General features: G+C 40.7%; 1 protein-coding gene across 2 annotated transcripts; it reads right to left on the bottom strand.

Annotated features, from left to right (window-relative positions):
• On the bottom strand, positions 1-26,404 carry ebag9 (estrogen receptor binding site associated antigen 9). 2 transcript variants are annotated; one of them, XM_060824171.1, is made up of 6 exons: positions 26,112-26,404; positions 12,843-12,921; positions 7,677-7,838; positions 7,291-7,398; positions 5,379-5,470; positions 1-2,125 (listed from the first exon to the last, which is right to left on the bottom strand). In XM_060824171.1, exons 1-6 carry the CDS (start codon positions 26,192-26,194, stop codon positions 2,005-2,007), a joined length of 645 nt encoding a protein of 214 aa, XP_060680154.1. In that variant the 5' UTR covers positions 26,195-26,404; the 3' UTR covers positions 1-2,004. The 2 variants fall into 2 exon arrangements, with proteins under 2 accessions (XP_060680154.1, XP_060680155.1); XM_060824172.1 differs by lacking the exon at positions 12,843-12,921.
• Positions 26,405-26,789: the final 385 nt, after the last annotated feature.

Here is a 26,789-nt window from a genome sequence, read left to right as displayed (position 1 = left end):
TTTGAACATGCAGTTGATTGTTCACCCCTATTAGGAGAAAGTAAAGGTTTTGTAGGAAAAATCAGATAGTAAAAGCTATAGTGCTTCATGTTTCATTAAGTGTCCCACTCATTGAATAGAACAAAAATTGCATGAGTTTTCAACGACCCTTTTAATACTGTACAATGTACTGTGCAATAGATTTAAACATGGGTACTGTACAGGCCGAAAAATTTATACAATTTACATTGCTTAGTGTAAAGGTTGCTGAAAAGAAGTAAAGCAGTAGCAAGAAACAAACTTACAGATGCTCAAAGAAAGAATTACACTTCAAAGAGGCAATGATTATCAGCTTGTAAGAATTCAAATTATTCGTCAAGTCGACCTGCGAAGACATCGGATATGGCCACTCAAGATCTAAGGTTACTGTTCAATGCCAAAACCAAGGCTGTTGAAATAATTTCAGATGTTGGGGATTGTTTACTGGATTCAGCAATACTTTCACCAAATTTGTTTGAAGTAATTACAGATTTGAGAAGCACTGAATCAGAAAGAAAATGTTACCGCAAAATGCTCAATTGCAAGATATACAGTGCACAGACTGAAACATGCATCCAACTACAAGAGATATTGCATGGATCATTTAAAAGCTACCATCAGCTTTTTATCATGATGATGCATGTTGCTTTGTTTAGCATACTAATAGAAATGCCGAATGTAACTCTTCATTTTATTTTGAAAAGTTACCCTAAAATGAAGTGCACAGAATAAGAAAAGAACAACCTTGGGTGACCAACTATTTTGGAAAATGAACCAAAGTTGGAAGCACATTAATTTTGATAAGTCATATGCAAACCAAGTGTATTTCAACAATCCAATAAGTATGTTTAAATTGAAACATTTGAAAATAGATGGGTAGGAGTAGCATTAAAGTATTAGTAGAGAAAGCTTAGGTTTCCTTAGGTTTGTCTTATTTAAGACAGTAATAAAAATGTTCTCAGTTATGAATTATAGAAATCAAACTACAAATTTGCATCAACTTACAGCAGAACAACTGCCATCTTCACTTAAGACATCATCTGAAAGTAACTAAAGGGAATAAACAAAACAGTTTAATTTTTTTAAAAAAATGACTTGGCTGGTTTCCAAAAGACACAAGTATGGCAAATGCTGCAGAGTTGTAAACTACATAATGTTTCAAATTTTACAGTGCTGTGACAAAGACCATTTTCCATGACTTTTGATACAAGCTTCATTGCTTCCAGCAGAACTTGTACTTGAATTAATAATCTCAACCAAAAACTGTTAACTTCCAGAATATCAAAAGGTTAAGAATTTAGAACTAAAGAGTTTCAGTGACATTTCTCTATTTAGCTGCAGCCAATTACTCCAAAGTAGACAATTTACTCGATATATACAAATGCATTTAGTAACTTCTTTTAAATTTATTATTCTCAATAACCCGTTAAAAGGAATATATACAGCACAAAATCTCTTGTTTTGATAATTCATTGATTTCATTGGTAATATTTCAATGCCTGGTGTAATAGAACAGATGGAAAACTGATAAATCCAGACACACAAAGGAACAAACCAGCATACATTGGTGATTAAATATAATTCCAAATAAAATATATTTTACACACAGATAAATTATGTCCATCAAGCTATAAATATTCCTATATTCAACCTGAAGAATCAGAAAAGAACTCCAGGAAATAACCTATTAAGGTGATCAGGAACTGGTGCAATGAAGTACTGTACTCAACAATGCACTGATTGGATAGCTGAGAACATACTGTATATATATATACTGTAAAATCTTCTATCTAACCCAATGATTTCCAGTAATCCATGAAGTTTTCTGAGCATCAGATGGTGAGTTGAGCTAAAATGGTCAAATGCACATCAGTAGAAATTACTTATAAAAATGTTCTTCATTGAAGTGTACTGATCATCGTTGGCCATGGGAGGGAAATACGACTTGCTCCTTTGCTGAGTGACAGGTCCATACATCGCTCACAGTTATGAAAGTTTTACAGCAATTTTATTCTGTTCTTTTCTCAGTAATCTTTGTGCATCCTTCTCCATCTTCTTCTTTTGTTGCTCAGCTGACCTCTTCTCCCTCTCCGCAAGTTTCTGCTGCCTGAAGGGTGGGCAGAGGCAGGAAGAAAATGAACAGAGAGCGTTAGAAACATTTTTGAGAACTAGAAAAATAATGCATGGCTCAAGTGAAACAAATAGTGGAAAAAAAATTGATATAAAAACAACTTGCACAGTAAGCCAAAACAGTATTTGAAATTACCTTCGAGCAGCTCTCAATATTGATGCTTCAACTAGGGACTTCAAATCACTGAACTAAATCTTTTGCACAATCAGCATTTAACAGTTCCGATAACTTTGTAACAAGATGCAGCTTTTCAATGTTATTTTAGTTCAGAAAAAGGACATCTGTATTCAGCACATGCATACTTTAAAACAATGTGAATAATTTTATATTAAATTTCTGAACATTCAGTCCATCTGCTGTACTTTAAGTCATTCTCAGGACGTGGGTGTTGCTGACTGGGCCAGCACTTACTGCTCAATGCAAGTGTCCTTGAGAGAGTAGTGGCAAGCTGCTTTCTTGAACTGCTACACGTCAGTTCGTGTAGTAACACTGACAATGCTGCTCGGGATTTTGACCCAGCAACACAGAGGAGGACAATATATTTTCCAAGTCAGGATAGCGACAATCTTGGAGAGTAACTTCAAGGCTCTCACATATCTTGCCCTTGTCATTCTAGATGGTAGTGGTCATGGATTTGTCCAGGTGCTGTGCAGGGGACAGCTCGTGAATTTCTGCAGTGCATCTTGTAGAAGAAACACAATTCTGCTAATGTGCATTTGTAGACTCCAACCCATACAGCAAGGAAACAATTTTTGGTCCAACCAGTTCAGGCCGGACATAATCCCCAGGTAAATTAATCCCACCTACCCTTGCTTGGCCTATACCCCTCCAAACATTTCTTAATCATGTACTTATCAAATGCCTTTTAAATGCTGTACTACACCTGTATCCACCATTTCCTTGGAAAGTTCAGTCCATTTGGGAATTACTTAAAAAAAAAAGTTGCCTCCTCAAGCCTTTAAATCTTTCTCATCTCACCTTAAAAATAGTGATAAATAGCCTGAATAGCCCCTAGTTTTAAAAACCCCAACCCTAGGGAAACCATTGATCTCATCTATACCCTTCATGATTTATAAATCCCTATAAGGTCACCCCTCAACCTCCTATGCTCCAATGAAAAATGTCCCAACCTATCCATCCTCTCCTTATAATTCAGATCCTCCATTCCCATCAACATCGGCAAAGAAAAGTATTTAAAATTAAGTATTTTAAATATTTGAAAATGTTGGAAATACTCAGATCAAGCAGCATCTATACTGAGGAAATGAATTAATATTTCAGGTCATAAGAATCCAGAACTGCAATATTTTACTTACGTACAAGCACTTTAAAAACTGACAGAGTTACACAGTCAGGAAGCTAATCGAAGTATGGGAGTTGAAGCACACATAGGGGAAACATTCCAAATAAGTTCTGGACTACTGAATGGAAATAGTTAGGTAACGACAAAGAGCTATCCTTTAAAAGTTCACAAAGTCTTTGTACTGAGTCAGATCTATATCTGTATCAGTATATCCACCAAAAAACACAAGTCAAAATGCAATATAATGAAAAAGCAAATTAAAATCACAGATGTTGTCTAATGACAATTTGAAATAGTTTAAAAGCATTGAAAAGCAGACCTTTCTTTTGTGATTGCACATTACATAAAAACCAGATGCAAGGACTTTGGGGGATAGCAGCTAGTAGAAATGGAATTTAATTAATAAGATCCGCAATGAAAAGCTGAAAGTGTCACATGGTGTAAATGCACACATGATGCACTAAAATTCTGAGAAAATGAAAATCTGCTGTCCTTATCTGGTTTGGCAAATGTGCAACTCCAGATCCAAAGCAATGTGATTGGCTTTTGCAAGTCACTCAGTTCAAGGGTAATTAGGGATGGGCAACAAATGCTGACTTCATCAAAGACACTCATATCCCATGAAACAATTTTTAAAACTGCTTTACTGTGATGGATCTCTCACCCCAGTTGCTCCACTATCAGTAGCTCCCACGCACTGAATATCTCTTTAGCTCACGCCAGGTTTTGCCTGAGTGGACTCCTATGAAGCTCCCTGGGACTTCTACAATGTCAAATGTAACTGCAACTTATTGTTTAACATTTATGTGCTTTGGTTAGGGTATTAGTGTAAAAACAATAGTGTAAGCCATTATACACAACTTAGTATTACTGCACTTGTTGCAGTATCAAATGATGGTTCTTTTATGATGGTTTCTTGTCTACTATTAAGACTTGCAAGCTTACTACCAATTTGTGCAGATTCAAACAGTTGAATACTTCCAGGAAAGGTGGACGTAACTACTGCTGTGTCTCAAGCTCAGAGTATGGCACCATGGAACCCTGACAAGAATTAGGTCAAAGAAAAATCTTGCATTCAGCTAGATGTCAGCAAGTCGTAAAGGAAAATGATTGCACTTGTAAGACAATGGTCACCGCAGCCCAAGGATGTTGTCTTGGAATGGATTCGGAGTCCAATCGTCTTTACTAACGGCCATCCCTACATAAGCAAAGCAGCTGGCTATTGCACTGACGATTCGTGTTCTGCTGAATACGTAACCCTTGTGACTGAAGCAGTGTGTTTGACCTTACAATGGAATTGGGTAATAATCTTGAAAGTAGGAAAACCCATCACTATTGACATTTATATTTGTGCAGATGAACTAAACCAGCTGCATCGATACAATGACTGCTATAATAGAGTTTTCAGTGTGTTTTTAAAAGTTCAAGTCAGATGTTTGATGGAATATTTGCCAGTCTCCAGATTAATGATGTTCCTCCTTGATCATGGAGGCCAATATCCCTACCTAGCATCAGCACTGCTTTCTTGGAGGCTCCTTGGGATATTAGGAAATGTAACATTCCAAATGTTTTCCATATATTCAGAACAAAATAACTTCACCTAATCACAAAATCTTAATGACCTTCAGTGACTCAGTGGTTAGCACCGCTGCCTCAACGCCAGGGACCCAGGTTCAATTCAGTTCTTGGATGACCGTCTGTTGGAATTTGCACATTCTCCCTGTATCTGTGTGGGTTTCCTCTCAGTCTGAAGATGTGCAGGCTGGATGGATTAGTCATGGGAAATGCAGGGTTACAGGGACGGGTCTGAGTGGATTGCTGTTTGGACGGTTGGTGTGGACTCGATGGGCCAATTGGCCTGCTTCCACCCTAAGAATTTTATGATTCTACTCTATTTGGGTACCAATAGCATCTAAATTTGAGTACCTCAGCACTTCCTCTGCCTCCCAGGTGGCATCACCCTCCTCTTCCCAGGCATTAGTATTTTCCTGCCAAGTCTCAAAATCCCCCAGTTCAGGCTGTAAGAGAGGAAGAAACAGAAATCATTTTCCATGGAAGTTGTAACGGAATGCAATATGATCCAGCTTCAAAAACTAGATATCTACAATGAGATTTAATTACTCTATTAATCATAGACAATTCTGAATTTTAGATACATACAAAAGAACTATTGTATCACCATTCCTTTACTGTTAGTAGGTCAAAATCTTTGAAATTCCTCCCTCATCACATAGTGGGTATATCTACAATTCACGCATTGCAGTTTTTCAAGAGGAAGTGGCTTCCCATCACCTTCTCATAGGCTACATGCAATAAATGTTAGCTTTGCCAGAGATGTTTACATCCCAAAAACATACAAGAAACATTTGGCCTAAAAATTTTCCAAACTAGGTCAGAAACCGTTTCTGAATCAGGTAAGATTAAAAATGACCTACACCCTTTGATCTGGTTTTTCTGGGTAAATCTCTGAGTCAGGAAGTTAACCAACTGAATCTGATAGATGAACCCAGGAATCCATGCAGATAGGAACAGAAACCTGATGTGAAAATCATGCTCCCTTTGTCAAATGAGAGTGCTGTCTTCTGAAATTTAAAGCACTGTAGCCACATTTACAGTTATTGAGAGAATCAGAGTCTAAGGTAAGTGTGTGGGTAGGGTGCCAAGAAAGCGGGCCAGTACTCCGTGACAGCAGTTAGGACAAAGTGGCACTGCCAGAGTGAGACAAGTAGGCTGAGTCCGAAAAGGTCAGGTTGGAAGGAGGTGGCAGTAATGGATGGGATGCTTCTGTCTGGTGGCGATCAGTGGGGAGTTGGAGTCAGAGATGGGTGGAAAAGATGTGCTTTGAGGCTGCCGGGGTGAAATTGTTATGCCAGGTGTGTGACAATAGTGAGTTAGTTTATTGATCATACTGAAACTTCAACGGGTTTCAAACTTCTAACTTTTCCTGGACAACTACAAAGCCTAAATCAGTCAGAACTGTGCAGACTCTCCAAATCTGACCCAGCATTGAGGAGTCCTGTGGAGGATTCCAGTCTGGATAAGGGCCCATTAGTATTTTCAATTTCCTTGGCAATTCCCATGCAATCAGCTACAGCAAGACACCCCCAGGTTCTGACCCACAACTCCAGTCTGCCCTGCTGCAATGACTTCCTTACTAATGGAAGATCTGAGCAATTGATACTGTCTTTCATGCACACAATGCATTTCAAAGTCAACTGATTAATGTGTAAGCAATAACACCAAGGAAAACAAAGACAAGACACTGAGAAACTTGGATTCAAGTTAACATTACTGGGCAATATAGACTACGTTTCCTCCCCTGCCACTTTTGCTGAAGATGAGAGAATGCAAAACAATATTAATTAACAATTTGTGAAAGAATTTAATCATTATAGTGATAAGGCTTTAGGCACTTTAAGCTGCAAATGTGTTGCTGGTCAAAGCACAGCAGGTTAGGCAGCATCTCAGGAATAGAGAATTCGACGTTTCGAGCATAAGCCCTTCATCAGGAATTAGGCACTTTAAACAAATTTAATTCCATGCCTGACATTGTAATTTAAAACTCACTTGATCAGTTAACATTTGTAGAATTGCACTAGCATTTCCAATGATAATTGCAGAACAACAATTGGTACCCTCACACCATAAAGCTTAAGGGAAATTCTGAAACATCATGACCGTTAGCCTAAATAGACTCACTTGATTTTAACTCTGCAATAAAAATTCAAATGTTTTACACACCATAAAACAAAGCCTAGCTCTGATCAGTCACTTAATCCTTTTTTTTCCTGGGAGCTATTAAAAATAAAATTCAATGCAATGTAATTAAAATACATACTGATGGTTGATTGAATGGGATGTCCTGTGTAGCTGCTAGTCTACTGGAAAATCCTACATTACCATCTTGCATTCCAAAATTTAACGGTTCTTTTTTCTTAATAATAATCTATGAAATAAAGAAAAATGTGTTAATTCAAGCAAAAACTTACTGAATTTAAGATAGGATTTTAAGAATTTTGTATTCTTCAACAAACTTTACAAAAATTGAAATCAAAGTCTGTCCAAGTCCAAGCAAAGTCAGTAGTACAAATTGAATCTAAAATATACAACGTAATTGGATAATTTTATCAATAGTATAAAAAAATTAATAACCTGCTTATTAAAGTTTGCTTAAACATTTTTCTACTGTTCATTTTTAGCATAGAGAATATTAGTATGACATACTTTTTGAGGTTTTCGTATGGTTGGTGTCATATCTTTAAAGTAATCAGGTTCTTCAGGCTCTCCCGTGCCATTTTGTTGTGTTGCTATATTACCATTGCCTCCCTCAATTTTAATACTTGTTGGACCGTCTTCATCCCAGGAACTCCATTCTTCGACCTCAGGCTTAGGAGATTTTTAAAAAATGGATTACATCAGCTCCAAATAACCAACCTCCACATTATCAAACAAACTTTTTAGTTTTTTTGTTTTGTCAGCTTATAAATTGGAAACCCTTAATTCAACCGAAGATTCGATAAATTGAACCTCTCAAATGCGCACCAGCAGAGTTTTCTTCTTATCAATACATAGTGCATACTCCCTTCCCACAGGAAAATGCTATTTATTGAAGCCCAAAATGGCAACAATCATTCATTTTGTGGCTGCACACTTGGTACACAGGTTAAAGACCACGTTAATTACTGTCAGCTCAACAAAGCCTAAAAGTGTTGTACTCTTGGACATTTACATCTCAGAACACACTCACTAGTAGCTTCAAAATGGAACACAGTTCAACTTCTCTCAGATATCTTGAACTCTGTTTCATTTCATTTCAAATGAAACTCTGTTTCATTTCAAGTTTGGTCTGCATGTTTGAGGAGCTGGGTTCAAGAGTCCTGGCCAGAAATGTGGGAGTTTAGTCCTCAATGAAACAGAATGGGAGTACAGCGGGGAGTACTGTGGCTGCCACTCCTTGGAATTTCCGGGCCCATGTTTAATTTAATCAATTTAATTTAATCTAATTTAACCAATTAGATGTCATTGACGGAATAAGATATGCTGCAGATAAAGGGGTAGCCAAGCAGGATGCTGGAAGAACACAGCAAGCCAGACAGCATCAGGGAATTCAACCTATAAATATGCTGGGCTTCAATTTCCTGAAGGCATTTGACAAGGTACCCCATTTATATATTTTGTAGAAAATAAAAGTTCATGGTGTAGAGCATAACACGTTAGCATGGAGATAAAACTCACTGACTGGCAAAAAACAGAAATCAAGAATAAAACATTTTCAAATCGGCTGGACATGACAAGCAAAATCCTGACCAGGTCTGTGTTTACGCACAGTAAGCTTTTACAAATGATATCAAAAAGTTAGACTTGCAGATGACAAAAAAGATAAACAGGAAAGTATATTGAGAAGGCACATGGGGTTTGCAGATGGGATATAGACAGCTCGAGTGAGCTTGCAAAAAATCTGGTAGATGCAAATATAATCTCAGAAAATGTGAAATTGGAGAAAACAAAAAAAAACTAGAATATTACTTGAACAGAGCACAATTGTGGAATTGTGAGATGCAGACGGATCTAGGTGCTTGAGTAACTGGTAATATGCAGGTTCATTAAGTAACTAAGAAAGCAAATGGAAGACTATCCTTTATTACAAGAGGAATTTGACACAAAAGTAAAGAAAATATGCTTCAGTTATACACAGTATTGGTGAGACCATGTCTCAAATACCACATGCAGTTTGGTCTCCTTTGTTCGGAAGGATGCAAATAAATTGAAGGGGGTTAACTAGACTGATACTCAGAACGACGGAGTTATTTTATAACAATCTCCGAAACTTGTGAAATTTAAGTTCAAGGAAAGAAAAAATGAAAGAAAAACAAAATTATCAACTGCCGTAAAAACCCATCTGATTCACTAATCTCCTTTGTTTATCATCGTTACCTGGCATGAATAGGTACATTCCAAAAACCATGCTTCGGGTCATGTACTTTTACCTCTGTATTTGAAACAGAATAACTATTGACCCCATTGTGATTTGTTTCCAGTTTTCACACCACCTATGCTTATGCTAATAGTTATCCTGACAATCATCCTGAAATGTGGTGCAGTTTCTTTACATGGAACAATGACATTAAGAAAACAAGTCAGCTCAACAGATGTTTCTCAAGCTTATGTATGAGGATACCCATTTGTGTGCCATTTTCAGGGAACCTGAATTAAAATAAAGGGGTGGACGCTCTTAACATTAGTCGTCAGTGCCCTCAGTCACAATGATCTTCCATCAGAGGTAGAATGTTTCCGATAGCTACAGTATACAGCTACATTCACAACACTTCAGATAATAGAGCATTAGTGCTTTCATACATGCAGCAAAACCTGAACGTTCAAGTTTGTGATATGTGGCAAGTAATATGTACACCATACAACAACCAGGCAATAAGCATCTCCATGAGGAGTGTGTCTAACAATGTTCGTTTGACATTCAACAACCAGAGAATTAGCATTCACCAAAGAACATACAGCACTTTGCACACAAATACTGTGGTCGTGGAGTATTCTGCGCTGAGTAACTCACTTTCTAACTCCCCAAAGTCTTTCCAACCTCATCCAGGAGGTGAAATACTTCTACTTGTCCAGGTTGCTCCAACACGCAGTAGGAGTATATGAAAGAGGGAAATCAGGAGGGCCAAAAAAAGGGAACAAGAGATAGCTTTGGGAAATAAGGGTAAGGAGAATCCAAAGGGATTTTGTAAATGCGTTAAGGACAAAAGGGTAACTAGGGAGAGAATAGCGCCCCTCAAAGATCAGCAAGGCAGTCCATGTGTGGAGCCGCAGAAAATGGGGGAGATACTTAACTAGTATTTTGCGTCAGTATTTACCTCGGATGCTGCCTGAACTGCTGTGTTTTTCCAGCACCACTTTAATCTAGAATCTGGTTTCCAGCATCTGCAGTCATTGTTTTTACCCTTTTACTGTGGAGAAGGACATAGAAGATACAGAATGTAGGGAAATAGATGATGACGTCTTGAATTACAGAGGAGGAAGTGCTGGATGTCTTGAAACGGTTAAAGGTGGATAAAATCCCCAGGTCCTGATCAGCTGTACCAGAGAACTTTGTGGGAAGCTAGGAAAGTGATTGCTGGGCCCCTTGCTGAGATATTTGTATCATCGATTGTCACAGGTGAGGTGCCAGAAGACTGAAGGTTGGCTAACGTGGTGCCACTATTTAAGAAAGATGATAAGGAAAAGCCAGGGAACTATAGACCAGTGAACCTGACATCGGTAGTGGGCAGGTGGTTGGAGGGAATCTTGAGGGACAGGATGTACATATATTTGTAAAGGCAAGGACTGATGAGGGATAGTCAGCGTGGCAAATCATGTCTCACGAACTTAATTGAGTTTTTTTTAAGAAGTAGCAGAGGATTAATGAGGGCAGAGCAGTCGACATGATCTGTATGAACTTCAGTAAAGCATTCAACAAGGTTCCTCAGGGGAGGCTGGGAAGCAAGTTTAAATCTCAAGGGATACAGGGAGAACTAGCCATTTGGATACAGAACTGGCTCAAAGGTAGAAAACAGGATGGTGGTGGAGGGTTGCTTTACAGACAAAAACAAAGGAGGTTAGCTCAGAGTATAATGGGATCTTGATCAGATGAGCCAATGGGCTGAGGAGTGGCAAACGGGAGTTTAATTTAGATAAATGTGAGGTGCTGCATTTTGGACAAGCAAATCAGAGCAGGACTTATACATTGAATGGTAAGGTCCTGGTGAGCGTTACTGAACAAAGAGCCCTTGGAGTGCAAGCTCATTGTTCCTTGAAAGTGGAGTTGCAGGTTGATAGGGTAGTGAAGGCAGCATTTGGCATGCTTTCCTTCGTTGGTCAGAGCATTGCATACAGGAGTTGGGAGGTCATGTCGCGGCTGTACAGGATATTGGTTAGGCCGTTGTTGGAATATTGCGTGTAGTTCTGGTCTCCTTCCAATCCAAAGGATGTTCTGAAACCTGAAAGGGTTCAAAAAAAAGATTTACTAGGATGATTCAAGAGTGGGAAGATTTGAGCTGTGGGAGAGGCTGAATAGGCTGGGGCGTTGGAGGCTGAGGGGTGACCTGATGGAGGTTTATAAAATCATGAGGGGCACGGATAGGATAAATAGACAAGGTCTTTTCCCTGGGGTGCGGGAGTCCAGAACTAGAGGGCATAGGTTTAGGATGAGAGGGGAAAGGTATAAAAAGAGACATGGCAACGTTTCACACACAGGGTGGAGTGTGTATGGAGTGAGCTGCCAGAGGAAGTGGTGGAGGCTGGTACAATTACAGCATTTAAAAGGCATCTGGATGGGTATATGAATAGGAAGGGTTTGGAGAGATATGGGCCAAGTGCTGACAAAGAGGAATAGGTTAGGTTATATCTGATTGACATGAACAAGTTGGACTGAAGGATCTGTTTCCATGCTGTACATCTCTACGACTTTATGACTCTAATGCTCAGTTAATTTAAAACCAATAATGCATGACTGTGATTCTTGATTGACTTCTTGTCCAACACTTTAGCTTTGCCCGGGGGCCCACTGAAGATGTTACCTAGTAGGGTGATGAAACATCTGGAAATGAACCTTCCAGCTCAGTGAGCAAACCTACATCCAGAACTTTAAGCTTTTAATTTTCTTTAGGATTGACCTACTGTGGCTGTGGTAAGCACAATACAATAATGCATCAAGCTTTCTATAATGGTACCCTCCAAAACTGCAATCTGTTTTGCCTAGAATACATTCAGCAGCCGCATGGGAACACCACCACCTGCAAAATGCCCTTGATATCATGTACCCTCCAGACTTGGAAACATATTGCCATCACTTCATCACAGGGTACAAATCCTGAAACTTCCAATCTATCTGCACTTTGGGTGTACTTGTCAAGAAATCAGTTCACCACCATTCTCAAAAGGACAGGTGGGTGAGTAATAAATGTTGGTTAATCAAGAACGATGATATCCTTTGAGAATAAGTAATAAAATGCACCTGGCCCAGAGGTACAGGCTGTTTTTGTTTTCCTTCATTCTTTCATGGGATGTGGGTGTCAATGGCAAGGCCAGTATGTACATATATTGTCCATCCCCAATGTCCAATGCACTGAGTGACTTGTTAGGCTATTTCAGCAGCCTAAGAATCAAATTGCTGTGGTTTGCAGTCACATGCAAGTCAGACCTGGCAATGGTAATAGTTTTCCTTCCCTAAAGAACATTAGTGAATGAAAGGAGTTTTTATGTCAATTGAAAAATAGTTTCATAGTTATTAATTTGCTAAAAAAATACTACTGTCTTGCAGCTGATTACAGCAAATAAAGCACTCGATTAAAATGACCACTGAATGGCAAGACTAATTTTTTTCAAAATGGGTACCTGCTTCGGAACAGATGGATAATCAACTGTTGTTGGTAAGGTTATTTGATCGCCACTCAATTTCCTACCCCTTCCAGACCTTGAGGGAAAGAATAATGCAGCATTAGCACATCATGTGTAACCTTTCCATTTAAAAAAAATAACAAAATGTGCTTAAATAGTCTCAAATACTATGCAATTGTTTTATAAAAAAGCTAGACGATAATTAGCCACCTGAAATTCAACATTACATGAAGGAGTTACCCCAAGGATTTTTAGTTAACATCATGTAATAACGTAAACCAATTGTTAAATTGCCATAGTTGGATGTTAAGATGTAAAACTTTAAACTGACTTGTGCTTGAAATTAAACAAGTTTAATATTTTACTTGCAATTAAATATTAAGGAAAGGGGCAGTATTCAGTCTGCCTGCTATCTATTCCAACAGGCTAAACTGAAAGTGGAGTACTGCAGATGCTGGAAATCAGAAACACAATGTGCTGGAAAAGCTCAGCTGGTCTAAAAGCAACCATAGAGAGAGAGAGAGAGAGAGAGAGAGAGAGAGAGAGGGAGAGAGAGATAGAAAAACAGAGTTAACATTAGGTCCAATAGGATTTCTTCAGTGATCTGAAACATGAACTCGTTACTTCCCTCCATAGAAGCTGCCAGACCAGCTGAGCTTCTCCAGCTCGGTGTGTATTTAAAGAGACTTGTTGCTTCATGCAGATTTGCTCCCAAGTAGCAAGCTCAGGTTTCAATTACGAAACAGTGGTTCAGAATCAGTGATCAAGGTGAAACGGGAAGCTTTTTTTTTAAACAGAGCACTTCAAACAAAGGTACTGCAATATCAGTAACCATGAACATTATCTGAGTAGAAGGTGGTGCAAAACAAAAATAATCATGACTGCAAACTAGTCAAAGTTGTTTTTCGCAACAAGAGCACCCTTAAGTATTACTGCTTTCACACTTCAAAATACTGTTAATTCCGTATACAACACATGATGTGAACTTAATTTAAATGTGGAAATTCTGTAACTGATCAGATAGAGAAGGTGCATACGTCAAGCTTGTTTGCAGCAACTTGGCATGTTACAGGTAAATTAAAACTTGCCTTTCAACAATTCGCCAACTTGCTACACTAATAGCCTATTATCCAATGCTCCCCTGCCATGTGGTAATTCTGTTCCCATCTCATTAATATTTGTATCACGAAACTACAAGGCAATGACCAACTCCAAATAACAAATCATGAATACCAAAGGCACATGGTTACTCTGACATTATCATTGCCAAATTCCCTCAATGTCAACATCTTTGGCTAAGTATTAACAAGAATACAAGAACAGCCACAAAATTGCCATGGTTATTGCAAGCATGTCAGCAGCAGCACATTCTGGATTAGTGGTGCTGGAAGAGCACAGCAGTTCAGGCAGCATCCGATGAGCAGTAAAATCGACGTTTCGGGCAAAAGCCCTTCATCAGGAATACAGGCAGAGAGTCTGAAGGGTGGAGAGATAAGCTAGAGGAGGGTGTGGGTGGGGAAAAAGTAGCATAGAGTACAATAGGTGAGTGGGGGAGGTGATGAAGGTGATAGGTCAGGTGCGGGAGGAGGGTGGAGTGGATAGGTGGAAAAGAGGATCGGCAGGTAAGACAAGTCATGGGGACAGTGTTGAGCTAGGAACTAGGATGAGGTGGGGGAAGGGGAAATGAGGAAACTGTCTTCAAGTTGGCGTTTGGCTTCAGTGGTGTAGAGGTCAGTGCACCAGTGCGCCTCCTTTATCTGCTGGCTTGATGGTGAGGTTGGGATTGGAGCAGAGGGATTGGAGGGCTGCGCATTGTGGGTGAGAGATTGAAGACTCCCACAGCTACCTGGATTACCTCTTCCCACCCTACCTCTTGCAAAAATGCCATCCTGTATTCCCAATTCCTCTGTCTCTGCCGTATCTGCTCCCAGGAGGACCAGTTCCACCACAGAACACACCAGATGGCCTCCTTCTTTAGAGGCCGCAATTTCCCTTCCCACTTGGTTAAAGATGCCCTCCAATGCATCTCGTCCACATCCCGCACCTCCACCCTCAGACCCCACCCCTCCAACCATAACAGGAACAGAATGCCCCTGGTTCTCACCTTCTACCCTACCAACCTTCGCATAAACCAAATCATTCGCCACCTCCAAAAAGACCCCACCACCAGGGATATATTTCCCTCCCCACCCCTTTCCGCCTTCCGCAAAGACCGTTCCCTCCGTGACTACCTGGTCAGGTCCACGCCCCCCTACAACCCACCCTCTCATTCTGGCACCTTCCTCTGCCACCGCAGGAACTGCAAAACCTCCGTCCACACCTCCTCCCTCACGTCCATCCACATCCAAAGTTTTACCTGCACTTCCACTAATATCATTTATTGTATCCGTTGCTCCCGATGCGGTCTCCTCTACATTGGGGAGACTGGATGCCTGCTAGCAGAGTGCTTTAGGGAATATCTCCGGGACACCCGCACCAATCAACCATACCGCCCTGTGGCCCAACATTTCAACTCCCCCTCCCACTCTGCCGAGGACATAGAGGTCCTGGGCCTCCTTCACCGCCGCTCCCTCACCACCAGACTGCTGGAGGAAGAATGCCTCATCTTCCGCCTCGGAACACTTCAACCCCAGGATATCAATGTGGACTTTAACAGTTTCCTCATTTCCCCTTCCCCCACCTCACTCTAGTTCCAAACTTCCAGCTCAGCACTGTCTCCATGACTTGTCCTACCTGCCTATCTTCTTTTCCACCAATCCACTCCACCCTCCTCCCTGACCAGACCTATCACCTCATCCCCTTCCCCACTCATCTATTGTACTCTATGCTACTTTCTCCTCACCCGCACCCTCCTCTAGCTCATCTCTCCACCCTTCAGGTTCTCTGCCTTTATTCCTGATGAAGGGCTTTTGCCCGAAACGGCGATTTTACTGCTCCTCAGATGCTGCCTGAACTGCTGTGTTCTTCCAGCACCACTAATCCAGAATCTGGTTTCCAGCATCTGCAGTCAGTGTTTTTACCCAGCAGCAGCACATGACTCACCTAATTTTTCAAATGCATCGCCAGCATCTGTAAGATTTGAATCAACATTGTGACACAATACTGCCCACTTGCTTGGTTTAGAGGAGCTACACCACTCAAGCAGCTCAATAGCAAGGAGGACAAAAGGAATTTGCTTTATTGATATCCCACCCATCCAACATTTATCATCATTTTACCACAGTTGCAGTGCATACTATTTGAATGGCAACTTCAGCAATATCTCCTAGGTCATAACTGTTGCCATCAAGAGGCACAAAGTCAGCAGGTATAACGGAACCAGCAAAATGAATTCCTCCTCAAGTCACTCACTGCCCTTATGCGGACATATGGCATCATTCTTTCTTCAACAAAAGTTGCTGCATTCCAGTATGACTTTTAGATTAGATTAGATTACTTAGATTACTTACAGTGTGGAAACAGGCCCTTCGGCCCAACAAGTCCACACCGACCCGCCGAAGCGCAACCCACCCATACCCCTACATTTACCCCTTACTTAACACTACGGGCAATTTAGCATGGCCAATTCACCTGACCCGCACATCTTTGGACTGTGGGAGGAAACCGGAGCACCCGGAGGAAACCCACGCAGACACGGGAAGAACGTGCAAACTCCACACAGTCAGTCGCCTGAGTCGGGAATTGAACCCGGGTCTCAGGCGCTGTGAGGCAGCAGTGCTAACCACTGTGCCACCGTGCCGCCCACTTTCTGAAGGGCAAGTAGGTAGATGCCACAAACTACTTTAAAATAAAACTTGCTGTAGGAGTACTACTTCAAAAGATAGCGATCCATTTGAATTTGATTCGAGTGAATATGCACAATATGCCTGCACAAACCAGTTGAACAGGAGGAAATATCACTCCCAAGTATGATATTGCTCTTGCCGACATCCACATTTCAAACTATAAGTCAGAATAGAAATGAATATGTCCCTTACCACCTCAGATGTGAGTGATTATTTATAATATTCCAACTGCTATCCAGCTGAGATGCACAAGAACTGTGAGCTTCCTTTGCTTATGAGCTATTTACTTGGAATATTACGTAGTTAATCCAGCAGTAACTACTAAGTAAATAATTTTGCAATACTAATTGAAGTTGCTTAAGAAGACACATTTGTTGACAACAAAGCTTTAGAAGACAAGGGTGGCAGACTGAGTGGATAGGGAACAGAAAAACTTTAATGTGGAGAATTCTAAAACAAGGGGAAAAAAACAGGAAGGGAAATAAGGTTAAATGATCTACAGCGGAAGAGAGAGAATCCTTTAAAACACAAGTGCAGACAAAGTCTTATGAGACTTAAAATGGTCATTTTCTTTATAAAAGGAACATACAAGGGCTTGCTGTAGTATAATGCTATAATTCTCAATCCTTTTTGGCTAAAGGATCCCTTTTCAAATGGATTAGTAAACAGAGCACTCCAAATCAAGCACAATGATAGGACTTGTTTCACTGTCCAGGTGTTTTTTTTAATCTGTATTTCCTTACTTAGATTCAGTGAGATGGCAAAGACACTATGGTCCAGATTTTCCGATGGTCAGATAATCATTTCTAAACCATAGATGGGATTTGGGCAATTCCTTTCGGATCTCCTTGTACAAGAAATTCAAAATTCCAGTTGCTTAATAGCCGGAACCTCCAGAAGAATCTAATTAAAACCACAAAGCACAGAAATCCACTGCAGTTATACACACAGTCACTCTGAAAAAGCAAGACTATTAAACTAGGGTAACTCCTTGGTAACTATTAGGTGACTGTCGAGATCAGAAACATTATAAGGGTCAACCTACTTGGCACTCTACTCCCTCCTCACTAGGTGCCTCACTCTCCTGGCATCCTAACACTTACCAAATGGTCTTTTCCCTGAAGTGCGGGAGTCCAGACCTAGAGGGCATAGGTTTAGGGTGAGGAGAAAAATATAAAAGGGACGAAGAGGCAACTTTTTCACGCAGAGGGTGGTGTGTGTATGGAATGAGCTGCCAGAGGAAGTGTTGGAGGCTGGTACAATTTCAGCATTTAAAGGGCATCTGAATGGATACACGAATAGGAAGGGTTGAGAGGGATATCGGCCAAGTGCTGGCAGGTGGAATTAGATTAGGTTAGGATATCTGTTTGGCATGGAAGAATCGGTCCGAAGGGTTCATTTCCATGCTGTACATCTCTATGACCTGTCAAAATGGAAATAGTTTTGCATTCTGAAGGAACACTATGTAAAAATCTGCTATCAGAAGAAGGAGCTGTTTAGTTGCTAGTATGCACCTTCTAATGCAACAAGCATATGATTGCCACTCCTGAGAAATGCTGGCCCAAGAGCATTCAGTTACATTTATTCAACTCTCAGACAGGATCTGAAAAACATCTATTTTCAGTGAATAATTCATTCATTCGTATTATAAGTACCCCGATTAAACAGGTCTTTCTGAGATTATAAATGAATGGTTAGAATTGAGGCCAATACTGTTGTACAAGTGTGATTATACACATGTAATTATGCACATGTGACAAGTATACACTTTAACTAATACATAATAAGATACTTGATGTTGTCTTTTGCTATGGGAGGCGGTGGTGAAATAGTAAAGTCAATGATAATCCAAAAGCCCAGGATCCAGCTCTCGGGACACAGGTTCAAATCCCAACATTGCAGAAATCGAATTAAAACTGGTATCAAAATCTAGTCTTAACAGTAACCAGGAAATCATTGTAGAATGTCAAAAAAAAACCCACAGAGTTCACTAATGATTTTTAGGAAAAGAAATCTGCTGTCCTGAATTGGTCTGATGTACATGTGACTCTAGACCCACAGCAATGTATTTTTCTCAAATGCTCTCTCAATCCATTCTGTTGTATCATATTGCCACAAAGTCTAAGAATGAAGCTGGATGGACCACACTGACTCGGCACCCACTGGAAAAACCCAGAACTCTCAATGCTGCAAAGTCTTCCTTGCTAACATCTGGAGACACATGCCACAGTCTAATCAGGCAACAGCCTGACACAGTCACACAGTCAGGAGGGTCTTGCCCTGGGAATCCTCAACATTGACTCCAAATCCACGAATCTCAAGCATCAAGTTAGCATAGGTAAGAAAGCCTCATGCTAATTGCCACATGCTGCACCTACCTGCTTGGCTAGTAAATCTAAATATTCTTTCATGTTGAACAATCATTGGAAGATTCAGAAGGTGGCAAATACAGACAATATACGAAGTGAGGGACTTCAATATCCATGAGTAAAAAGTGAGGTCTGCAGATGCTGGAGATCAGAGCTGAAAATGTGTTGCTGGTTAAAGTGCAGCAGGTCAGGCAGCATCCAAGGAAAAGGAAATTCGACGTTTCGGGCACAAGCCCTTCATCAGGAATGATGTGTTTCCTGATGAAGGGCTTGTACCCGAAACGCCGAATTTCCTGTTCCTTGGATGCTGCCTGACCTGCTGCGCTTTAACCAGCAACACATTTTCAACTTCAATATCCACAACGAATAGCTCAGCAGCCACCACAAACAAAAATAGCTGAGTTCTAAAGGGTTTTTTTTTCCCCTCTATTTTTATATTCAGAAGTGCTAGCAAGTTCTGAAGCTGCCAGACTGGGTTTGCAACAGGTGGTCAGTGGGCAAACACCCATTTGACTTCATCCTCAGTCTGCCTGTTAAAGATGCTTCTCTTTCTGGCAAAATCAGCAGGAGTGACCACCCCACAGTCTCTGTTAGGAAAAAGTCCTACCTTCACAGTGAAAATACCCTCCATGTTGTGTGCCATTACCAGTGTTAAATCAGATGCAGCTTAAACTCAAAACTGGGCACACATGTAGCACTTTAGGCCATTAGCAGCAGTAAAATTATATTCGATCACACACCAGGTTAGAGTCCAACAGGGTTATTTGGAAGTGCAAGCTTTTGGAGCCTTGCTCCTTCTTCCGGTAGCTAGTGGGGCAGGATTATAGGACATAGAATGTATAGTAAAAGATCAAAGTGTCATATAACTGACACAATGTATTGAACAAACCTGGATTGCTGTTAAGTCTTTAATCACTTCGAATGGGTCACTTGCAATTTTCAATCCAGTAATATGTAAATCCAAGAACTTCTTTCAAGTCACATTCCTGACTCAAGATGAAAGATTTAACAGCAAGCTAGGTTTGTACAATACAATCACATCAGTTGTATGACACTTTGACCTTTTACTATACATTGTGTCCTGTGTCCTATGATCCTACTCCAATAGCTACCTGACGAAGGAACAGCACTCCAAAAGCTTGTATTTCCAAATAAACCTGTTGGACTATAACCTGGTGTTGTGATTGCTAAACATTGTCCAGCCCAGTCCAACACTGGTACCTTCACATCATCATAACCTGTAATCTCAAGCCTAGCATATCTAACTCCACCATTTAGTAGGGGACCAAATCTGGCTCACTAGAGAGTGTGCAGGACAGCATTCATGGAACATAGACATGCCCAAAAATGAGGTGCCAACCTGGTGAGGCAACAACACATGACTGTGCATGTCAAATACGATATGAAAGTTTGACTGATAGCACTGCGAGATCCCACATTCAGATCAGATCAGATCAAAGCTGTGCTGTCCTACCACTTCTAAACTTGAATGGTGGGGAAACAATTAAACAGCTAACATAAGAAGCTCCCACAAATATCCTATCTTCAATGATAGAGAAGTTCAGCATATCAGTGGAAAAGGCAAGACTGAAGTTTTAGAAGTAGATCATCCATTTCTACCTCTTCCTGAAGTCTCCTGAATCACAGATGACAGTTTTTGACCAGTTTAATTCACTCCACATGACATTGAACTATAATTGAAGGGGCTGGATAATGAAAAGGCTATTAACCCTGACACCATTTTGCCAACATTACTTAAGACTTCTGCTCCAGAACCAACCAAACCCCTAGCCAAGCTGTCCTAGTACATCTACTACACAGGCATCTACACAGCAATGTATAAAATTGATCACATATGTCTTCTCCAGACAAAAAAAAGGATAAATTCAACCAAGCCAATTGGTGCCTCAGTCTATCGTTGATTGTTAGCAAAGTGATGGAATGGGTTATTGTCAATACTATCAAGTCACAATGCTCACCAATTACTGGCTCACAGACTGAAGATTATCAGCCCAGAAACTGTTAATAAAATATTATGCCATGACTGATCCCAACTCTGCTTTCAGAAGCAAATAATATAATTTACAAAGTTGGACCAACAGCCTAGAAATTAGATTTAGGATTTGGAACAATTTCAGTTTTTGTTTACTGTTCCTGAAGCTCACACATCTTGATCAAATCACTGCACTTCAAAGCACCCAAATATATATAACAACAAGTGCACTTCTATGTAATAATCACTGACTATTTTTCAAAAACGCAATCAGACAAAACTTTGCCAAATCATGAAGGTTATAATAGGATGGACTAGTAATATTTAGTCATGGAATGTCAAAGATGGAAGAGAGGGGTGAAACAGTTCAGGAAAGGAACCTGCAGCTTAAGCTTGCAAATCTGTAGAAACAGTCACCTGAGAGGAGCAGGACCATCATTTCTAGTTCATCACCAATTCAAACATTTGTCATTCTAAACAGTACCAGAGTCACTACAGGTCAGGCCAGGACTGAATAGCATATTCCCTTGACTAAAAGATCGGTTTCTTTTTATGACAATATGACTCTGCTTGCCAAGCCAACATTTATTGCAGAGCCCAGTTGACCTGGATGAGGTGACAGTGAGCCACATATTTGAACTGTGACAGTTCTTGGAGTGTAGGTACATGCACAGTTAGATAGGGAATTCCAGGCTTCAAAACCAGAAAGAATTTGACAGGTGGTGGCTATTCTGTGCATCTGCTGCCCTTGTCCTTCTAGATAGTAAAGATTGCAAGCTTGGATGGTGTTGTCAGAGCAACCTTTGGGAGTTGCCACAATGTATCTTGAAGAAGGTACACACTGCTGTCACTGTCTGTTGATGGAAAAGAAAATGAGCGATGTGGATGGGTTGCCAATCAGCAGGGTTCCAGGAGGTTTTAGGGCTCCTTGATCTGAATTCTGTCAAAAGCTGCTTTGATGTTAAGAGCATGACAGATTCTCTTTTGGCCATGTTTGGACTAGGCTTTGATCAGGTCAGAGCTGCATGGTCCTTGTGGACCTTAACAGGAGTGTCAGTGAGCAAGTTTTTGCTGTCTAAGTGCCACTTGATGGCAGTGGTGATGAAACCTTCCATCATTTTGCTGGTCATTGATAGTATACTGGCATATACTATCAATAATAATTGACCATGTAACATTTGCCCCACATCTTGTGGACAAGTGTGACTTTCCATAATCAAAACTGAAATGTTGGGGAAACTCAGGAGGTCTGGCAGCATTAGTGGAGAGAGAAACAAGTTAACGTGTCAAGTCTAACATGACTGTTCTTCAGAACTCTGGCAATTTTCTACTTTGGTTGTAGCTGCCAGTGCTGGAGATATCATGAAATATCCTGGCTTGGAATGCTACTCGTTTTAAGAGCACAAGTATTCAGTTAGAAGAGCTGTACAAGATCAATCATGTTTAATGTAATATTTTATTATCGATGTTTGAGAGATAATCCCTAAAGTGTCATTAGTGGAGTAAATATGTGAATACACATAATGCCATCCGATTCTGTAACCAAAGGAAACCTAAATGCATAGATATTATCCATCTCCTTCATCATTTTAGAATGCCATCAATCTCAGTTCCATAAGACTTTTATCAGTTTTATGACAACTTCTGGACTTGTATTGCCCTTTAACATCATTTTGTATGTCAACTCATCACAGGTTTTTAGTGCTACCTCCCTTTTCCTTTCAATGTAATAGCAAATGTAACGCAAGTTATACTGAAGTCACCTTTAACAACAAAAGCTGGTTTTGGTGGAAGCTGTAAAAGTACAAATATTTTGGAGATGCAGGCAGTCATCTTCATCAAGGCTCTTCACCCCTTATGATTTGAAAAACCTCATTGAATCAAACCCTCAGCCTCCAACACTCCAGGAAAAATAGCCGCAGCCTACACAGCCTCATCCTTTATCTTAAATCCGCTAACGCTGGCAACATCCTTGTAACTCTTTTCTGAATACTTTCAAGTTTCACAACATCTTTACTAAAGCAGGGAGACCAGAACTGAACACAAAATTCCAAAAGTTGCCTAACCGATGTCCTGTACAGCTGCAACATGATCTCCCAACTCTGACACTCAACGCAATGACTAATAAAGACAAGCACCCTAAATGCCTCCTTCACTATCCTATCTACCTGCAACTCCACTTTCAAGGAATATGAAACTGCACTCTAAGATCTCGCTCTTTAGTAGCACTCCCCAGGACCTTAACAATCAGAGTATAAGCCCTGCTCTGCTTTGTCTTACCAAAGTGAACATATTTACCTAAACTGTACTTCATCATCCATGCATTAGCCCATTTTCTCATTTTATCAAGGACCCGTTGTATTTTGGAGGTAACCTTCTGGGTTGTCCACTGCACCAATTTTGGGGTAATCTGCAAAATTACATCCCACACTTCCTATATTCACAGCCTAAATCATCCTTCATAGTGTTTTTTGAAGACAGCCATTTTTCCTATTTCAGTTCATAATCAAAAATGCAAAAAAAAGTGCCGTTACAGGTTCTTACAAGGAGACAGCTTTCTCAGCTGGAATCTTACTTTTTTGTTTAACTTTAAGAAAACATCAGAAAATTTATGAAAAAAATGCTGGTGCAGACATTAATATTTCAATGAGATTCTATAAAATACTATAGACAATAAAATATCACATTGAGAACAGTGCAATATACCTCCTGATGTGCAAGATGCTGCATGAATTTCTGTTTTACAATCCCCTACATCAGACCAGTATTGAAAATGCCAAAAATTGAGATCAGTGTACAGCAACAAACGAATAATTTTAAAGAAACCTGCTTTAATACTTCTTCACATTCTCGGGCATTGATTTCACATTAACAATTCTACGCAGTATGGACGTTTGATAACCAAATTGGTGAATTGAACAGACCATGTACAATCCTGGTCATGGCTGCTCCCTCAGCTGTAAAGCATCTTGAGCCAGAAGTCTCAGCTAGACTCTAACTTTACTTATGACCCCAATATTCAACCCTCACAAACTTGTTTTTATTTAAACTAAATTTTCAGTGCTACACAAAAATTCTCCTGCAGTAATACCATCCCTAAAATCACCTATTTTCATCTGCATAACATCACTTGACTCAATGGGCAGCATGCTGGCTCAGTGGTTAGCACTGCTGCCTCACAGTGCCAGGGACTCTGGCTCAATTCCAGCCTCGAACGGCTGTCTGTATGGAGTGTGCACATTCGACCCATATCTGCGTGAGCTTCCTCCGGGTGCTCCAATTTCCTCCCAAAATCCAAAGACATGCAGGTTAGGTGAGCTAGCCACACTAATTTGCCCATAATGTTCAGGGATGTATGGATTGGCTACATTAATCAAGGACAGATGTCGAGTAATAGGGTCTGGCTGGTTCATTCTTCAGACAGTCAGTGTGGACCTTTTGGGCCAAATGGCCTGTATTCACAATGTAGCGATTCTATCTTTGAAAGCCTCATTCCCGTCATTGTTAGTTCTAGAGTTGACTACTCCAACCTCCTTCTTGGCAGCCTCAACAAAACTTGAGGTCATACAAAACCAAGTGCTAACTTGCACTAAGCACTGTGGCCCTCATCTATTCTCATTGCATACATCAATCCTTGATTCAACTATGCCTCAAATTAAAAATTTTGATCCTTGTTTCAAAGTTCTTTCACCTCCTCATAGTCATGTATTTGCCTTCAGTCTTACACATTTCCAAGACCTCTGCACTCCTCAAGTTCTAGTCTCTTGAACATCCCTTTCTAAATGATAACACCATTGCCAAATGTGCTTTCAGCTGTTTGCCCCTAAATGCTAGGATTCCTTCCTAACCACTGTCTTTTCAACAAAGACACTCCTGAAGAACTACCTTTGTTCAAATTTCTGGTGGACTATCCTAATATTCCCTTCTGTGGCCAGATTTCAAGTTCTATATGATACCTCTTCTGTCAAATACCTTGGGATTGACTTACAGCATTATTGCATATATTAAAACTTGTTATTCATAAAAACCAATAGGTCCCAAATCTATTTGCACATCAATTGAAGTTCTTGAAACACAAAATGTGTTGTTCTCAGATGGTTAAAAGGTATTTTGCACTCCAAACCCATTGAAGATTAGAGGACACTAACAGTCATTAACTATAAACAATATGCCTTCGTAAAGATGTATATAGTTCTTAAAATATTATCCCAATTTTCTTCTTAAAACCAGCGCTAGGTGTAATTATTTAAATTTCCACATCGAGAGCACTTTTTTCCTAGTTACACCTTTATGCTTTGAATTTCAGGTCTCAACATTTCAGCTGTTCACATTTCAGCTAAACACACATTTAAGAAGCATCTAATTGACCTACCCCAGCCCTACATTTCCATACTCTCTCATCCAACAGCGGTGTTCATTTGTTTCTCAACAATGTCGCAAGAGGATAATCTTTCACCCAGATAGTTTTAAGCATCAAGGGACCTATCACATCTCCATCGCCCCTCCCCCAAGTCCCTCCTCCCTACCTTTTATCTTAACCTGCCTGGCACCCTCTCCTCATTCCTGATGAAGGGCTTATGCCCGAAACGTCGAATTTCCTGTTCCTTGGATGCTGCCTGACCTGCTGTGCTTTAACCAGCAACACATTTTCAACTGTGATCTCCAGCATCTGCAGACCTCATTTTTTACTCAATGTGCCATATTACCCATGATTGAATGGTAGAGCATACCCGATGAGCTGAATGGCCTAATTTCTATTCCTGTGTCATATGGTCATACTCGGAGTCAGAATTGCTCCGCACACCAATAAAAGGTTTTGCCATTCAAAATCTGCAGGCATTAATAGCACCATTAGTCACCAGGAGTGCCAACTATCTGAGATTAGGAGGCTGAAAAGTAGCAATGTGATAACACAAATACAAATATAATTTGAGTGATAAAAATACACAAAAAATGCACTGATCCAATAAGGGGGAGGGGTAATTGCAAATGTAAAAGGACAACTGTTGGAAGAAAGTAAATGTTGTGTTTTAATTATTGATTTTAAAGCTACAATAGCCTGCAGACAGTTCAGGACAATAAGCCGGTGATTATATGAGGCCACCAGTACATACAATACCTGCAGATGAGCCTCTTGAACAGGGACAGCAGCCACGCTAAACATGTACACACTCGGAGTGAGCGTAACTGACTGATGGCCATGGTCACCCGGGGGAGAGATCACAACACTGCACAGCTCCACGGACTCCCTCTCAACCCCGCCACCACAACGCCGACCATGAAATCAAACCATGCACCGACTCCGGGGCCTACTCTCTCACAGCAGCACAGCACAGCACAGCGCACCCAAAACCGCGGTCCCGGGGCACAGGCCGACACCAAACCAGCCGGCAGCGACAGCGCGTGCGCACCACCCACAACGCCCCCGCCCCCAACCCCAGCACGACCCGGAAATGATCGTCATCACCCCGCCCACCCCCTTCCGACAAAAGGGAAAGGTCAGTGCTCCGATGTCACACCGGAGTAGGTCAAAGGGCAATGCCATGGAGTTGGATTTTGGAGGGAGAGGGGAGAGGGAGAATTATAAAGGGGCGTGTGGACAGAGGGTGGGGATTATAAAGGGGTGTGTGGACAGAGGGTGGGGATTATAAAGGGGTGTGTGGACAGAGGGTGGGGATTATAAAGGGGTGTGGGGCAGAGGGTGGGGATTATAAAGGGGTGTGTGGACAGAGGGTGGGGATTATAAAGGGGTGTGTGGACAGAGGGTGGGGATTATAAAGGGGTGTGGGGCAGAGGG

The sequence above is a fragment of the Hemiscyllium ocellatum genome, chromosome 4, assembly GCF_020745735.1.
Source record: "Hemiscyllium ocellatum isolate sHemOce1 chromosome 4, sHemOce1.pat.X.cur, whole genome shotgun sequence".
Lineage (NCBI taxonomy): Eukaryota > Metazoa > Chordata > Chondrichthyes > Orectolobiformes > Hemiscylliidae > Hemiscyllium > Hemiscyllium ocellatum.
This window is presented reverse-complemented; position numbering and strand designations above follow the sequence as displayed.

What these genes read in the sequence shown, in the direction of transcription:
- ebag9 (XM_060824171.1), bottom strand. Translation starts at nt 26,194, where the DNA reads ATGGCCATCAGTCAGTTACGCTCACTCCGAGTGTGTACATGTTTAGCG. An exon ending in ATCCATCTGTTCCGAAGCAG is followed by an intron (nt 7,839 to 12,842) that starts GTACCCATTTTG and finishes AAATCTCCTAAG; the next exon opens with CCTGAGGTCGAAGAATGGAG. An exon ending in TCCCATTCAATCAACCATCA is followed by an intron (nt 5,471 to 7,290) that starts GTATGTATTTTA and finishes CCTCTCTTACAG; the next exon opens with CCTGAACTGGGGGATTTTGA.